This window comes from Alternaria postmessia (genome assembly GCF_024291825.1).
Source record: "Alternaria postmessia strain BMP 2775 chromosome Unknown scaffold_14, whole genome shotgun sequence".
Lineage (NCBI taxonomy): Eukaryota > Fungi > Ascomycota > Dothideomycetes > Pleosporales > Pleosporaceae > Alternaria > Alternaria postmessia.
Window position 1 is genome coordinate 422078 of NW_026260087.1, and position 16512 is coordinate 438589.

At 51.9% G+C, this 16512-nt stretch overlaps 9 protein-coding genes across 9 annotated transcripts; 4 read left to right on the forward strand and 5 right to left on the reverse strand.

Annotated features, from left to right (window-relative positions):
- Positions 1–434: 434 nt before the first annotated feature.
- On the forward strand, positions 435–1827 carry J4E82_003381 (uncharacterized protein; the record flags this gene model as incomplete). Its single annotated transcript, XM_051729668.1, has 3 exons — positions 435–546; positions 604–876; positions 932–1827. 3 exons carry the CDS (start codon positions 435–437, stop codon positions 1825–1827), a joined length of 1281 nt encoding a protein of 426 aa, XP_051590702.1.
- Positions 1828–2940: 1113 nt separating this feature from the next.
- Positions 2941–3846, reverse strand: J4E82_003382 (uncharacterized protein; the record flags this gene model as incomplete). The annotated part of the gene is made up of 2 exons (XM_051729669.1): positions 2941–3384; positions 3568–3846. The coding sequence occupies 2 exons, from the start codon at positions 3844–3846 to the stop codon at positions 2941–2943; spliced, it is 723 nt and encodes a 240-aa protein (XP_051590703.1).
- Positions 3847–4926: 1080 nt separating this feature from the next.
- On the reverse strand, positions 4927–7349 carry J4E82_003383 (uncharacterized protein; the record flags this gene model as incomplete). Its single annotated transcript, XM_051729670.1, has 2 exons — positions 4927–6610; positions 6661–7349. 2 exons carry the CDS (start codon positions 7347–7349, stop codon positions 4927–4929), a joined length of 2373 nt encoding a protein of 790 aa, XP_051590704.1.
- Positions 7350–7756: 407 nt separating this feature from the next.
- J4E82_003384 (uncharacterized protein) lies at positions 7757–8518 on the reverse strand (the record flags this gene model as incomplete). The annotated part of the gene is made up of 3 exons (XM_051729671.1): positions 7757–8055; positions 8102–8468; positions 8516–8518. The coding sequence occupies 3 exons, from the start codon at positions 8516–8518 to the stop codon at positions 7757–7759; spliced, it is 669 nt and encodes a 222-aa protein (XP_051590705.1).
- Positions 8519–9036: 518 nt separating this feature from the next.
- J4E82_003385 (uncharacterized protein) lies at positions 9037–9745 on the reverse strand (the record flags this gene model as incomplete). The annotated part of the gene is made up of 2 exons (XM_051729672.1): positions 9037–9605; positions 9658–9745. 2 exons carry the CDS (start codon positions 9743–9745, stop codon positions 9037–9039), a joined length of 657 nt encoding a protein of 218 aa, XP_051590706.1.
- Positions 9746–9967: 222 nt separating this feature from the next.
- On the forward strand, positions 9968–11353 carry J4E82_003386 (uncharacterized protein; the record flags this gene model as incomplete). Its single annotated transcript, XM_051729673.1, has 1 exon — positions 9968–11353. One exon carries the CDS (start codon positions 9968–9970, stop codon positions 11351–11353), a length of 1386 nt encoding a protein of 461 aa, XP_051590707.1.
- A 151-nt stretch (positions 11354–11504) lies between these two features.
- On the reverse strand, positions 11505–12938 carry J4E82_003387 (uncharacterized protein; the record flags this gene model as incomplete). The annotated part of the gene is made up of 1 exon (XM_051729674.1): positions 11505–12938. One exon carries the CDS (start codon positions 12936–12938, stop codon positions 11505–11507), a length of 1434 nt encoding a protein of 477 aa, XP_051590708.1.
- A 296-nt stretch (positions 12939–13234) lies between these two features.
- Positions 13235–14433, forward strand: J4E82_003388 (uncharacterized protein; the record flags this gene model as incomplete). Its single annotated transcript, XM_051729675.1, has 3 exons — positions 13235–13713; positions 13770–14135; positions 14211–14433. The coding sequence occupies 3 exons, from the start codon at positions 13235–13237 to the stop codon at positions 14431–14433; spliced, it is 1068 nt and encodes a 355-aa protein (XP_051590709.1).
- Positions 14434–15315: 882 nt separating this feature from the next.
- J4E82_003389 (uncharacterized protein) lies at positions 15316–15835 on the forward strand (the record flags this gene model as incomplete). Its single annotated transcript, XM_051729676.1, has 2 exons — positions 15316–15610; positions 15663–15835. 2 exons carry the CDS (start codon positions 15316–15318, stop codon positions 15833–15835), a joined length of 468 nt encoding a protein of 155 aa, XP_051590710.1.
- Between the last annotated feature and the right edge of the window lie 677 nt (positions 15836–16512).

Genomic DNA, 16512 nt, shown 5'->3' on the forward strand with positions numbered 1-16512 from the left:
GTCGCCTCAACTTTCCGAGAACATGGTGAGCGTCCCGGCAAAGCAAAACTTGTCAATCGACGGCCTAATGCACGACTCAGTAGCGCCGATCTACCCCGGACTGCTGTACTGCTCAATCCTGGAAAGGCTAGCAAGTGGAGGTGGCAGCGTCACTTTGGCACCATAACCGGTTGGTGTGCTTTGAAAAGCCGCGCGTGGTCTATTAGTGCACACGCACCGTTGACGCTCGTACACGGAAAATCCCCGCCTCGATGAAAACAAGCCCGTACTCGATGTCGCTCCCTACCGGCCCGTTTCTCCTGTCAAATCTGTCGCCATGTTGTGCGCTACCAGGCGAATCTCCTCTTGACTGATGGAGTCGCAAACACGCTTCGTGCCTGGTTCGTCGTACTGCGGAGGAGCTGCGCATTGAGTTTGGGACAAAAGCTTCGCAAATGGCGTCGCTGTCTGCCAGCCTTGTTTCTAGCGTGACGTCGTCTGTTTTTGCAGCGGAGTCAACACCGGCGCTGGGTACCCTCGAGTCTGCCGGCGCTGGAATCACTGGAGGTAAGCGTCGCAGTCTTGTCCCCAAAGCTTGATCGTTCGGTACTGACAGTTGTGTAGGCTACACGGGCGACTCTCTAGTCCTTAAGATTATCATTGCCTTTCTCCTCGGCCTCTCCCTTTATAACGCCATCGAACTCATTATCCTCGCATTCGTCACTTTCCAGCGTTACCATGGCCTGTATTTCTGGTCGCTGGTCATCAGCGCTTTCGGCATCATACCGTACTCTCTAGGCTTCATCATCAAGTTCTTCAGGGTATTGGATCCCTCAAGAGACGCTGGATATGTCGCCGTCGTCCTACTTACGCTTGGGTGGTGGCCTATGATCACTGGTGAGTTCGCTCGACTCTCGAGGACTCTGGTATGTGGCTGCTAACAAGCTTCCAGGGCAATCGGTGGTCCTGTGGTCGCGTCTCCACCTCGTTACGAATTCGCGTCGCGTCCTTCGCTGGACTCTTTGGATGATCATTACCAATGGCATACTCCTGCATTCCATCACGACCGTCCTGACCTTCGGCTCGAACGCGAACTCATTCTCCGACACCACGCTCAGTCGCTTCGTCCGCGGATACTCGATAATGGAAAAGATACAGATGGTCGGTTTCTTCGTGCAAGAGACGATTTTGTCGATAGTATACATAAAAGAGACGGTACGACTGCTGAGGCTCTCAGAACAGGTTCAAGACGACGTGCGAAGTTTCGATGACAGTGCTGGGATGGGGCACCTTAAGAATACCAACGTCCGAAAGACAATGTACCAGCTCCTCACTATCAATGTACTGATCATCGCCATGGACATCGCTCTACTCAGCGTCGAGTTCGCCAACCTGTACCTCATCGAAACCACTCTCAAAGGCGTTGTATACTCGATTAAACTCAAACTCGAATTCGCTGTCCTCGGCAAACTGGTTCAACTCGTGCGCGTCAGAGCCGAATCCGATCAGAGCATGAACAACAACAACTATGCGCGCGGAAACAGTTTCGAACGCCGGAATACTCTGGCGCTGGAAAAGACACAGAGTGGTAGTGGTACAGCGAGTGTAGGCACATCAGCAAGGCTCAACAGCAGCCTGCTCACGCACGACTTTGGTAGCCAGCAATACCCCGACTTCGTGGATCCCAGACGCATCAGTCCGAATGTCACGCATGCGGAGCCAATGAATGAGGAGACTGGATGGGAAACTCGAGGGCAGCAGGAAGACCAAGACAAGTGGAGAAGGCGAGTCAGGGTAAAACGTAGGAGCTGGATCGATGAAGAGATGGATAAACATAATATTGGGTGAAGCGACAGATCATACCTGACAAGCTCAAACTTGTTGGATAGGCTCGGCTGACCTCATAAGTCCTCCGTCTGCGCAAGCTCACCACGTGAGAATATCGTCCGTTCCGGACCTTACGAATTAGGCATTAGATGCCGCAATAAGAGATGGTCCCCCAATACGGCAGCAAACCTGATGCATGACCTACAGGGTATTGCCAAGCTCAGTCGCTAAATCATCAACGACGGCAGTACATGTACGGCCAGTCTGAGGCACATCCTCTGCTCCACTTTCCGCCATCTGCGGGAGTCCGGCTCCAGCACAGTCACGTCAGAGCACACTACGTCCTTTTGGATTGTCCATGATACGCACAGTCATCGCTACTGCAGCCTCTCAGTAGGGCACCGACACCAAGTGTCACTACCAGCCGCATCATGTGATGCAGAGGATCTCATCTACTAGGGGATCACGGAATTCGCATCGCATTAGACAATCACACAAAGGCAATTACTCTCAGTAATAAGCTTCATCTCTTACGGCTCTTACTAGACTATACTTGTCTTTACATTTAATCGACATCGCGACGTAAACAACATCATATAGGGGTTCTTCAACCAACCCGAACATAAAGCTGCTGTTTTAGGATGGCGACGATAGCTAGTCCATATAATACTTAACAATGAAGACATCGACACAAGAAATTCTAATTGCTAAAATAACACCCATGTGGTTACTCATCTTTACAAAGCATGATTGCAAAGGCTAATGACGGAACGAGATTCTTCGGATGAACTTAAATGTCAACTACCACTGAAAAGTATCCTGTAGGGGCAATGATGGTTGTACTAGTCTGTCACAGTGGGAATGTTGCATACGACGTATACGCTCAGGACGCACTATTAGTAAAAAGAAAAAGGCAGCAGTGAAGACGTGTGCTTTTGAAAGTTTCTTGTTGATACACGTATTGAAAACTATTGACTAGGTATTGACATTGAAAACGCCGGAAACACCGGGACAAAACTCTCCCAAAACTCCCCCAACCCCTAAAATTCCCAAAACTCCATGCCGTGACATGCCCTTGTCTATACCCTGCCATAGACACAAACAAAGCCTTGCTGACTAATGACCAGAAAATCACTACTCGTCGAACTCGGACTGATTGGGCACTTTGGGCCCACCATCTTTGCGGATGGGGATCTTGATGCCCTGTTGCGCAAAGCATTTGCTGAGTTTGGTGCTTTCAATCACACCGGGAAACTTCTTGGCTGAGTAGACAGTAAAGGGATCGGTGTAGTTGGTGGCAAGACACGGGCCTTTACCTTTGCTGGGTCCGTTTAGGTGGACAGTGCCGTTTGTGCCGTCTCCGGCGCCAATATCGAAGAGGCTGAGCTTCAGCCGGAAGGTGCCCTCGGTGCGCACGCTGAGATCCTGTAGCACGAACCAAAAGCCAGGCTTGCCTGCCAGGTCGTTGAGGCGGCAGGCGTTGACTGCATTCATGCCAATAAGGTTGCGCGTGTGGTTTGAGCCAATGGGCGTAGCGGGGATCATGGCGGCCTGAGGTGGGCCATACATTTGGTATTGCTGTGGATAGCAGTATCCCATTGACGAAGGATTGCTGCCGTATGGTCTGAAGTCGTAGGGAGTTGATGTAGTCACCATTTGGTGTGTTCGTTCCGGAGGAGGAGGATATGAAGTGGTTGTGCTGCTGGAGATGCTAACTGTCGGCGCTGCAGAACTATGCCGGACAAGGTTAACGGGATCAACTCCCGCCGCATCGAAGAGATCCACCATGAGGACGAAATATGTGCTGTCGATATCCTGAAAGTCGACTTCTCTTCCTGTCTGGTTGTCTATGACAACTAACCGGATGCAGGGCGGGGGAGTTATCGGCCTTCGATCCTTGTCACCGAAGCCACACATTCGAGCTCGGATCGGTTGCTGTTCAACAGACAGCTCGTACTTCTTGCCTGGTTGAGGAGGCGGCTGCTGTTGCTGGATTGGCTCCGGGCGTCCGGTATTCATCTTGGTGTAGTTGTAAGCCATGTTGTTGGCGGTATTGATGTGGCTTGGGGTAGAATGTTGGGAATAAGGATACAAGACGGGGGGGCCTCCCCAAGCTTTATACTCTTCAAGATTTAGGCGACTGCGGACTGCGCTACCGGCCAACGCTATAGACACATCACTTCTACCATGGTTACCTATGGGCACATTACCGCTTCACAAGCCGCCAGCAAATCAGTTTCATCATGTAACCAACCCACCAAGAGTTCTCTTTGAGAGGTTTTCGATCAAGTCATCGCGGGTTGGGGCGCAGATACCACAGGATCACAGTCAAGGGTCTCCACCATGATCGACGCCAGTTCCCGGCGCCATTTAACTCGCGAGATCCTATTTGGGTGCTCGAGATAACATTTTAAATATTTGACAGGCTGTTGTTCGTCTCCACACTCGAACACGTGTCAGCACATGTGATTGAGACTACTACTGGCTCTTCTTCACACCGAATGTCGGGACTGTACTTTAGCGGGCAGAATGATCGTAATAGCTTGTGAGGGTACGAAATGCTATACCTTCGCTACCATCCACTTCCCGCTAGTGTTGCGAGGACTCAAACCAAACAAGCCACTTACAACTTCTATATCCTGCAACGACCTAAATGAAAGGATCTATGCTCAGAAGTGTTATGACTGAAGTGTGGTGACAACGCAACTCTGCAACAATTGCGCAATAACTTTCGGCGGGTTCACCAGTTGCATTTCTGCTGTATCATACTCTAAGGTAATACGCTGTTTCGTACAGTAACAAACTATCAAAAACAAGGTAGTGTATATCTTCACACCATGCCTTGGGTATGAGGTTTGGCCTATGATAAGCGTGCCTTTGGAAGAAAGAGTGCGCGTGATGCAGTACATGCTGTGTGCCTCCACCCAACAACATTTTTGCCTTTTTCGTTGGCACAGGCGGCCATGAGACCAGAACCCGTCAGTCTATGAATCATTCATTTCTGTATAAACAGCTTGGCAAACCTAGAAGTAAAGCTCAGAATCGCAAGACCAGCACTACCCTTGTGCTTCCGTGTCGTGTCTATGCTTGCTTATATCTTAGAATGCACATGATGGTTGCTTAACCCCATTGGAAGAGTGTTTGCTTTTTGCCCTTGTTACCCTTCTTCTTCCCTGCCGCACCGACATCCTCCAGAGCTGGCGTTGATGTTCCGCTGTTTGCCCCAGATGGGCCGGCCCAAGGATTGCTCACTGGTGTATTGCGACCGCTGTTATCGCGCGTTAGAGCGCGGCCAGTATATCCTGGACTGAAGAGTGTACTGGTGGGTTTTGCGGCTGCTGGGAGAGCAGGGAAGGCGTCCGCTCCAACGGGCTTCTTGTTTACATTTGTTGACGACGCAACTCGAGATGGCATGGGCGAAGGACGTGCGCTCGTTGCGGCAGACGAAGAAGCCCAAGGCGTCTGTCCAGGTTTCGCACCGACGCGACCTGCTGGCGCTGGTAGAGCTGGGAAAGGATTGCTCGACGATGCGTTCGACCAGCTGGCTTGCTGGTTGGCTGTAGACCGGGATGATTTAGCTGTTGAGCTCTTTAACTTCAGTACACGAGAGCCTCCCCGCACAGTTGATCCGCCGTTCAACGCTTGTTCTGTCGCGGAGCCCGGCAGTGAAGGGTAATCTTCGTTAATAGCCTTCCAGTCGTTCCACGCTTTCAAGAGACCTTCCCGCTTTGCTGGAATTTCAAAGATATCTGCCAATTCCTTGATCAGCTTTCCTATCTCCTTCGAGTTGGCGTCAAATAGTGCAAAGAATCCCTCGATCAGTTGCGCTGCCGACACGTTAGAGTTCCGATAGGCTGAAACTGCAGCTCTAAACTCCTGCAGCTTGATCGCGCTACCTCGAAGCATGTTTGTGGCTCGTTCCGTAACTGCGTTGTGGCGCAATAGTCGAGCCTGCTCCTGAGGTGTTTGTGGGACTGGGTTGACTGGTTGTTCGTTCACACTCAACTGAGCGACACCATTCGTGATATTGCCTGCAGCCGCTGGCGCCGGGCGCGAGGCTGTTACAGTGGGAGGTTCTGAGGCGCTTGGGGGAGGCCTGGCAGCGAACGCCTCGCCCGGAGTTGGTGCAGATAGTTGGCCACCGAAGGTTCTTCCAGTGACTGAATGAGTATTCTGAGCCTCCCTCTGCCTCTGGTAGGCGAGCTCTGCTCTGCTCAAAGGTTGCGCAGACGACGCAGGCACCGGCTCTGCGTTCGGATCTCGTCCACGTCCACGACCTCTGCCGCCCTCGCGTCTACGCTCATCTCGCCTGTTGTTACCCTGACCTTGGTCGTGCGGCGCTCTGATTTGGAAGCCAGACATGTCAACTCTGCGAGCATCTCGCAACGCGTCCTTGGAAAGACCGTTGGGATGCACTTCCAGCTGATGCGCCTTGAGATCCATTTCAGAATCAAACACGACGAATTTCTTCTCTAAGCATTCCCGGTCAGGACAAAGAAAGTGGTCCTTCCGGAAATGCACCTCAAGGGAGTCGTAGTTGACAAAATATTGCTGTTTTCTGCTCCCCCCTTCTCGGCGATCGCAAATGTGGCAGCGCTCGTGCTTGTCTCTGCAATGAGTGTAAAGCTCATCGTCGCCATAGAAGCGCTGTCTACAGAAGCCACATTCCGGATGTCCCTTGAAGCCACTCTGATCTATTGCTCCAGGGTTATCGTCGCCAAACTTCTGGTGCTTTCGCAAATCGGCCTGCGTGAATAGCTCGTGCTCGTGCGTGAAGACTTTCTTGTTTCGTGTACACAGGTCACTTCGGAAATGTTAGCGAATGCAGCAACACTGAGACTATGAAGTACATACCACATCATTTTCCCGTGCGCCGTCTTGACATGGCGATGCAAGTCTGGCCAGCCTAGGCAGGCGACGTCGCACTCGCTGTCAGGGCAATTGTACTGTAGCAACAATCGCGCGTCTTCGAAAACGCCAGAATTCTCAAAATGTATGCCTAAAGTGTCATCGGATCGGAAGAACTCGGCGGTTGAGAAGTCCTCGTAGTTCTTCTCTGCGTCGTCTGTGAGGATAACGTGGTCTGATTCTGTTCGGCAGTGCGCACAAGCTTTCGTCTTGTACAGGGCGCGCATTCGGATAGAGCAGATGTGACATGTCCGGTGGTTGCAAGGAGCAACGGCTGTGTGCTGAACGGGCGAGGCGCAAATGAAGCAGACTTCGGCGTCGTCGTCTTCGTTGTCCGATTGCTGTAGGTTCGGCTTCGCGAGAGCAGGCGGAGCCTGTCCATTCTCTTCTGCCTCTATCGCAGGCGCCTTGCCCTTTTCTGGCGCATGTCCACCACGACCGCCCGCGCCATCTCTGTTGCCGCGACCTCGTCCACGGCTCTGAAAGCCGCCCCGTCCACGTCCCCTCCCCCCAAAGCTATCGTGGCCATCTTCTGCCCCGCCGTTTCCACCTCTGCTACGTCCACGGCCTCTGCCTCCTCTCCGCTGTGGGCTTGCAGGCACTTGTGCGTTTTCTTGGGCACCAGTCGAGGCCATCGCGGGGTATAGGGTCTGGTTCCAGGGATGTGTACAGGGAATTGGTGGTATGGAGAGTGTCGAAGTCTTTTTGGGGAGTGACGAGAGGCGAGTTATAGGCAGGCCAGCGAGGCCTCGTTCTACAATAGGCGTTTGGTGGTGGGTTGGCAAAAGCTACTTGCGATGACGATGTTCACAAGCGAATGGAAGTGGTCCCTGCTGAAACATGACTCAAGCACTTATAAATACTCCGAAGTGGCGCATTATTATGGCATACCCGGCGATGAGTCGAAATGATTTCGCTGTAACATCTCTACACGATAGTGATTACGCCCTTATTGCTGCATCTTATTGTACAGTAGACGATCTCCTAGTGGAGACTTCGACACATGCGTCATGAAATTCCCCGATGCCTAACTCGTCACATTTCACAGCTCACGTAGGCCTCCCTCCTCCTCGTCGTACTCGTCGTAGTAGAATGACTTCAGCATCTCCTTGAATTCCGGCCCTCCACTACCACCAAAGTACTGTTGATTGATCCAGCCTTGCATGACGAGAATTTGATCAGTAAACTTCTCTGCGTCAAGATGAGCACGTTCAGTTTCGGTAGCCTTCTTCTCCAACTCGACAGGATCTTGATCGCTGTACGCAGATAGCTCGATCCTGAGTTTCTCGAGGTCCTTTGTGAGTTCGGCATGCTTCGAAATCAGTGTCTTCCGATCACCACCTATGAGTGGTGAGTGCGAATGCGATAAAGATACGGTAGTATCTACCTGTCTCCATGAGCATATCCTCATCCTCGGCGCGAGCCGCACCTGCATCGTCCACCCTCGCCTGAAGCTCGTTTACTGCAGCGTTGGCCTTGTCGAACTCCTCTTGGGCTTTCTTGAGAGCTGTTTCTTTGGCTTTCTTCTCATCGGCTGGAAAGCTCCAGTACCAGTTACCGCTACCAATCTTCTCAACACGGATTTTATTGTCATCTGAGAGTGCTTGGAGGTAGTCCTTAACTTGCATGCCGTTGATAGAGGAAACTTGCGGCAGTGTCTTCTCGAGATCTTTGATGCTGTGGGCCTGTGCCGTTTTGTGAAACCAGGCAAGAATGGAGGCCGCTTTCTGCGGGTTGGGTTGGGTTTTCGGGGCCTGCCAGAGTTAGTGAGTGCTTCAGCCGTTCCTATGTCTGAACTGACCATATCCGCTTAGAAACGACAGATGCTCTTGCGAACCATGTGAAACACAAAGGATACACGAGAATTGATGAACGGCATGGAGCGCGTGTAGATGTTAGTTTCTCAAAAGTCTTCAATAGCTCTTCATGGCGGATGCCTTCCTTGAGGAAGGCACGCCAAGGTGCCAGCCGTCGAAGAAGGTAGGCACGACCGCAATCAACTAGACCTTTGATCGCAACGCCACTTTTGCAGCATCCTGAGACTCTGTAGCTCCCTAGCTTCGGTATCGTCTATAGATTCGTATATTCGGGCTGAGAACACGAGCCTAAATGTATCTTGGGAGCTCAAAAGATACATCTTGCACCGTTGTTGGCTTGCTGAGATATTGTCTTCGTCATCAAACGCCGTGTTTTTGCCTCTTTCTTCCACAAATCTCTCGATACTCTCACCGCAGGCAGAGATGGGGCTTCTGATCGTTCATCGCGTTCAACAGCCCCCTCTTCTGAGGTATGCAAGTCCATCTCCCGTTAACGTCGTAATGTTCACTCCAGCTCTTCCTCTGCCAAGTCGCCACGTGACTCCTCGTCAGACGAAGTCCACGTTTCTAGGCGTTCCCTTTCCTTCGCGCGCTGCTTCTCTTTACTAGCCTGGGCTTTCTTCTTGGCTCTAACGATAGCTCCTTCTTTCTTACCACCAGTACCCTGAGTCCACTGCTTCTGACGAGCAAGAACCTGCTCTTCGTCTTCCTCGGCTGCCTCAGTAAAAGCTAGATCGCCCGTCTCACCTAGCGCGCCTCGAGCAGTCTCTTCCATCAGGATACTTAGAGCGATAAGCGCAGATTCGTCCATACCTCTCCAAGTTCTTTGCATCATGCGGGGCCCCTTAGTCCTGGCCCATAGTGTTGATACGTAGGTCCTCAATACATCTGCGAGGTCGCCACTGGGAAGTTTTTGGTTTGCAGGCAACTTGGAGTGTGCAGGGTAGTAATCGTCTTCCTCGTATCGCATAGGAGCATTCTTTCGCTTGAAGAGAACCTCATCCGGGCGCAGTGGTTTCCTGGATGCCTTTGGATCACGGATGTGGGCTATTAGACCGGTTCGAGCGACTTTGCCTTGAAGATTGTTAGGTTATGCATTTTGATTGTTAACAAATGCGTCTCTTACGATGGACGGCATCGTAGACAGTAGCGCGTCGTTTTCGTGGTCTCTTCTTTACTTTTTGGCGACGAGGCTCTTCATTATCAGTGGCCATTTGAGATGACTTCGATATAGCGCTGTATCGTCGTTGTGTTGAAGCACAAGGGAGGGTTCAGGTAAGCGGCTTGCTTGACTGCAAGGCTTGAACGTTGTTGGTGAATGTCTTGCGATCAATGATCCCTGTCGCGTTGCGGATGCCTGGGCTACAACGTCATAATCCTCTGCGCACCCTCTCCTTCTTCTGTCGCCCCAAAGCACACAAAGCATGTAGTCGCATATGAGCACTCAACACGAGCTCGACCGCGCGTACGGCTTCATTCCCAACCACGTCCTCAAGCGCGGCTATGCCTCACGTCTCACATACGCGCTGCAACCGTCTCCTACCGTAGTCTTCAGCCAGCATCTACCGGCCCTCGATGATCCGCACGAGCGCATACCGGCGCATATATCCGGGGTGAATGCTTTGACCATTGACAAGTTTGAGGGGCGATATCTGCTCTCTGGAGGCGCAGACAGCTCGATTGCAGTATGGGATCTCGAGGCGCAGACAGCGGCAACCGAGGCAGGAGACACCTATCTCCCCCTCACGGCGGTGAACAAGACGAGTGAAGAGCACAAGTTAGGCATCACGCAGATACAGTTCTACCCCTTTGATTCTCTGGCATTCCTTACATCATCGTACGACCACACCGTCAAGCTCTACTCCAGCGAAACACTTGCGCCGTCTGCGTCTTTCAACCTCGATTCCGTCGTGTATAACATCTCGCTCTCGCCCATCGCCTCGCATCTCCTCGTCGCATGCGCGACGCAACATCCGAATGTGCGTCTCGTCGATCTTCGCTCAGGCGCCACGACACACAGTCTTGCAGGCCACTCTGGCGCGATCCTCTCTACAGCATGGAGCCCTGTGCGCGAACATATTCTTGTCAGTGGAGCTACAGATGGCAGCATACGCTTCTGGGATGTACGCCGCAGTGTAGGTGAATTGGGTGTACTGGACCTCGAAGATTCAGTCGGGGTACTTGGGAAATCTACGTCCTTTACTCGCAACTCGACCAACGCACAGGCGCACAGAGACGCTGTGAATGGGCTCGTATGGACCGAGGATGGCAAGCACCTAGTATCTTGCGGGCACGATGCGCGAGTACGCGTCTGGGACACGGATACTGGTGCCAATACCCTAGCAAACTTTGGCCCCATGGTCAAAAACTCTGGTCTTGCGCCTCGCATTCCCGTTCTTGCGCCAGTGCAAAACCTCCAGCCCGGTGCTGATCTCATGTTCTATCCTAACGAGCACGAGATTCTTACCTATGAGCTCTTTGACGGTAAGCTGATCCGTCGACTACGCCGCTCACAGCAGCCTCAGACGAACACTTCATCCAACGCGTCTGGAGCAGCAGCAGCAAAGGGACAGCGTAACGTCAAGGACAGAATCACAAGTCTGGCCTGGCGACCACACCACGTGGAGATGTACTCTGCCCATGCTGATGGCAGTATTGCGACATGGAAGCCAAGAACAGAAGAAGATGCCGAATTAGACGATGAAGAGGAACTCGAACGGGAAGAGAAGGAGGTAGACAAGAAGCGAAAGAGAGGCGTACTAGACGAAATATACCAGGGATTGACAAAGAAGCAGATTACATTCGGCAACATGGGCTTGTAGCTCAATAGTAACAACATTTAAAACAAGATGAATTGAAATCGCTCAGGTCATTAATTACAATAGATGCTTTCCGCTACGTCTCCTCATATCTCCATGGCATGCGTCGTAAACTAGTCTCTTCTGGGTGTGTAGTGTCTAGCTTCGTACTCACTTACTCAGACCCAAAATTCGGTAATCGAGCAGGAACAAATGCCTCTCCATCATCTTCTCCTCTCCTGTCTTCCCTCACCTCTTCCTTGATAGACAAGGGTCGATTCGGCGTGACAGCCTTGCTCGAATAGTCACTCTCATCGACATAAAACCCACTACTGTCCGGCATCGTCTGGCTATCTACGAAACTGGGAAATGGCATCGAGTCGCTCTGGTCAGCCGCAGGCGCAGTTTCGCCAGCGGGCGTGCGTACAAGCGGCGATACAGTCGAGTTCACAGTCGCCATTGCATGAGCTGGCGACAAGGAGCGAGGCGTACTGGATTTGGTAGAGAGGGCTTTTTGGTCGGGGGCTAGGCCACGCTTGACGGCGAGCTGTTGGGCTTCTTGACGCTTGCGGTGGACTTCCATTTCTTCCTCTAGACGCAGGCGTTCCTCTTCTTTTTGTAGTTGGTCGAGAGTGGGGACTTCTTCGATGGTTTCGGAGGCGGAGCGCTGGGTCAATGGTGGTTTATCTGAGTTGCTTGTGTTGCGCGAAGAGACAGTTCGGGTGGATACGCGTGATGCAGAGGGCCGCTTGCTCTTACTTGAGCGTGCCTTGTTGTTGCTGGTGCTATCTTCGTTCCACTGGCCTGTGGTACGTCGCTCGAGCGCGATGGTGAACTCGTCGTCGAGCGGTACCGCGTCTTCAAGCTCGTCTTCGCTGGGGAAGATGTCGCCTCTAGAACTCAGCGAGTCGGTCGTGTGTCCCGATGTTTGCGTGTTGCTTCTCTGCCTGCGATGTCCCTTGTTCTCGGGCCCCTCGAGAGCATCCTCATCACTGTCGTCGATCAGCGGCTGTTCCTCTTCCAGACTCCTTCGCATTGCGCCCGGGTGCTCTGTGAGGTCTGCCGCTGATGGCTTGTATCGCAGTCCCCGACCCCCAATCTTCCAAGGCAGTCGTCCCAGGAAGCCAAAGTAAGAAGAACTTGGGATGAGAGTCGGGTCCTGGGCGCCGTCTCGCGGCAGCGTCATGCTTTTGCGCCGCGGCGTATTGTATCTCGGATCGCGATTTCGCTGTCCATAAGTCATGCCGCTCTGTCGGCCAGGCTGCGTCGTCGCGCCATAGTTGGCCGCGCCGCCGAGAAAGCGGTCGAGGTTGTCGGTGCCCCAGCCCAAAAGACCGTCGTTCTCGTCGTCCTCCCAGTCGTCGTAGAAGTCGAAGCTGACTTCTGCCCGGCCGCGTGATCGTCCGCGATTGCGCCGGCGGTCGTTGTGCGCTGGGAAGCATGGCGCCGTACACGCATTGACGCATTGGGTGATGGACGAGAAGCATGGGTTGACGTAGCGCTGGGTGAAGCCGTAGATGTTCTCCTGCGCCGATTCGTTTGCGTGCTCGAGATTCTCCGTAATCTGGTGGAGCGTGCGATTCCACCTGGGGTCGCTGCGACGGTACATGATGGCGATGACGACAGCGACGGCTCTTGCTCAGTGAGGTTTCGTGGGTTATTGCGGGTAGCAGCAAGATGCTGCGATGCGACAGCGCATTGGCTTCAACACAGAAACAAACACATAACCTTTCGGGACAAGTTGAGGTATGACGACGTGGTAGATGAGATGCGGCTCGGTTGGGCATTCTAGCCTTCAGAATCCCCAGCCCTGCGTCCCAGCGTTGCAGCACCCCACATCCAGCCTTTCACCCCCACAGTCTTGCTGCTTTCGGCACACTTTTCCGACAAACTCTACCATGCACCATGCGATACATCCGCTTCCTCAAAAGTCCCCGGGTTGTCACTGACAAAACCACGGCGAGAAAGCAAGTCAGTTGCCTCATTACCATCACATCGGATCTTGGAGATTCTTTTCTTCCTTACGACATCCGGCTAGCAGCAGAGCTGTTGGCGACTGCAGATTCGCAAGAGAATGTGCTACTATGGTCGACCGTGCAGTGGACGGCCGGCATGCGGAGTCTGCCCATCACATTTCCCCTCCCCAAGTCTCGGGCATCCTGGTCCCATTTGCGAGTAAGAGTGGGCGGGGAGCCGAAACGAATACACGATGAGCTCGCAACCATATCCGACTCTGACGCTCGAGGTGTCGTGTCTGCCTGGAGTCCGCCATTCACGTCTGATGTAGATGCTCCAAAGTTAGTAGAAAGGCGGTTCAAGCTCCTAGATGGACCAATTACTACTATCTGGGAGGAGACAGGAGAGAGCATCGCAAGACATCTATGGTATATATTTTCAGTTTGTGACGTGTCGAACCGTAGGCACTGACTTGGACGTACAGGGACGCTGGTATCACGCTCTCGTGTCAAATAACAGCACTGACAACCCCAAACTCCGATCTAGCTAAAGCATTGCTACCGTCTGTATCCAAACCACGCTTGAATGTCCTCGAATTGGGTACTGGCTGCGGAATGGTTGGTATCGCAATCGCTCAAACCATCTCGAACTCCAAAGTCCTCCTAACCGACCTTCAAGAGGCCAGAGAGATTGTAGAGCGTAATATGCACTATGCTATCGAAGCACCAGGCGCGTCACTAGATTTCATGGAGCTGGACTGGGATGCAGATCTGCCTGATATTTTGCAGTCTACCTCAGAACAGCTTGATCTTGTAGTCGCGGCTGATTGCACATACAATCCAGATAGCAGGTATGGCTTTCTCTTACGTCATCACATATGTTTGATAAAATCAAGGAACAAAGTTGATCTAACGTCCATCTACAGCCCATCATTGGTAAATACTTTGACACGACTGGTCAAAGCAAGCCCAGAAATCGTTGTTGCTATCGCAATGAAGATGCGTCATTCGAGCGAGGAAGTCTTCTTCGAACTCATGGAAGATGCAGGATTCATAAAGAAAACCCAAATCGAATTTCCGTTACCGGGAGATGTAGAAATCGGTGAAGAGATTGTCTACCTCCATGTTTACAAGGCTGCCACGACGTAGTAGCCTGCAACCATCATGCGCAGCTAAGTCAGGCCAAGACACGACGAGTTAGTGGAAACCAGACGAAAAACGTCCTTCTTGGGATCCTACTTGTGGACAGCCATTACAAAGAAAGAGAGAATAAAAGAAATTGTACAGCCATGTCGAGTTGAACATGACCGCTTCAGCCAAGGGTTGTACGGAGGCTAGCAGAGTGAAGATCTTACCTGGTTGTATAGGACTACACGCGTACAAAATCGAACCCCTCCAAAAACAAAAGAGGGTCGGTTGCCATTGGTTACAACATACTGACGTTACGCATGTTCACATGAACTCCTTGCCCGATGTGTTCAACACGAGCAGATTCCCGGACGGTGCAGTATCGTGCATGTACCTAAGTTCCATTGGATCGCGCACTGGAGCCATGTCGATATATCAAGCTACCGCCGACGGGTTACCCCTTCCCAGTTTCCGCACTAGAGTACCGCCAACGTTTCGTTGCCAACGCCTTCCCTTATATATGATATGCTTGTACCTGACAAGCTCCGCTCTAGGGCTACACCTAGCGTGGCATTCGTCGATCACGAAGTTGGGAAAACTGGATACGCAGGCTGCATAGGACGTCTTGTTCATTGACCGCAATGTCGAATACGAATTCTTTCGTGGTTTTTAAGGCAATCTAAACCTTCTCCACACCGTCAGGAACGCCGATGGGTACCATTCTGATGGCCGAGGTTGCGCCGTTCTTTACCATGTTGGACTCAGCACTGACAGTATGGAAATGGCCATGAACTTGTTTAGTTGTCTTGCCCGTCTCCAAGATCATCATCGAATTCTAAATCTCAGCTGAACTGACTCTCATCCCACCACAAACATCGAAAGTCCTCAAACTCGAACATCAGGATGTACGCCTCTATCCTTTCTCTCGCCCTTGCCATTGCACCCGCCGTACTCGCAGCTACTCCCTCCAACTACGGCGGCTGGAATATCGCTATTGAGGACAACAACTTTGAGTACGGCTACCGTTCCACCCACGTCGATGTTTTATATATAGACGCCAACACTGCAAGTGGTGAGCCCGTCGCCGCTGACTGCCAGACTATCAAAAGGCCCGGTGCGGCTCCAGCAGATACTGGATGCGCTCCTGCCAGTTTCAACTACACCTTGGACGGCGACGTCGGTGTTGCCGGATCATACTGTAAGCTACCCTTTACCGCCTCTCCAACACGTGAGACTGACTTTATTCACAGCGTTTGCGCTTGAGCAGACCGTGACGCTCAATGGCACCGAGGTCACTGTATATGGTGCCAAGCTGATCGAAATCAAGTGCACTCCTCACTCCGAAGATGACTTGACATACACGCAGTGCAAGGGTAATGCTATCGTTAGAGTGGATAAGACTGGAGATGAGATCATTGACTAGGCGCTGAAGTATTGTGCTGCATATTTGTACCGGGGTCGAGTGCACATGTTGTATTGTTTATGGCATGTATTCTTTCAGTATTGGACCCGTGGTTAATATGATTAGGGTCTTTATATGTGCATACTTCAGATTATTTCGTCGAATAGAATATAGACTGTACGAATTTCAGCAAAAAGTCTGGAGCCTCAACACATGCTTGGCTGTCATGGTGATGGCAAGGCTGCCTCGGTCAAAGCTTGTAAGTTTATTACGTCCAATCATTGCAGGCTTACATACAAGAAGCAAGAAGGGCCATTGCTCACACTACTCCACTGTCCTTCCAAGCTATACTCCAAAACTGCCTCATACAGCAATTAACGTGGGGTCCGTCGAACCTAGCACTAACAGCCACTAACGACGCTGGTAAGCACTTCTGGCACTAGCCTTGCAGACTACGCCGCTACGCCGCAGACTAGCATATGAACGGGCTAAACAAAGCGTGAAAATGGTGTGAGGTTTGGGGTGTCAGTGGCTTGGCAACATCAGGTAAGAGGCCGATGTAAGTGTGGCGTGATAACCTTGGAAACAAAAGTGGAAGCGTGTTGGTGGCTTTATCTGGAGTGAGACGATACAGAGATAAAGCCGAGAAAGATTATCTTCGTGAAAGAACGTCCAGTTGTGAAAGTCTCACGTTCTCT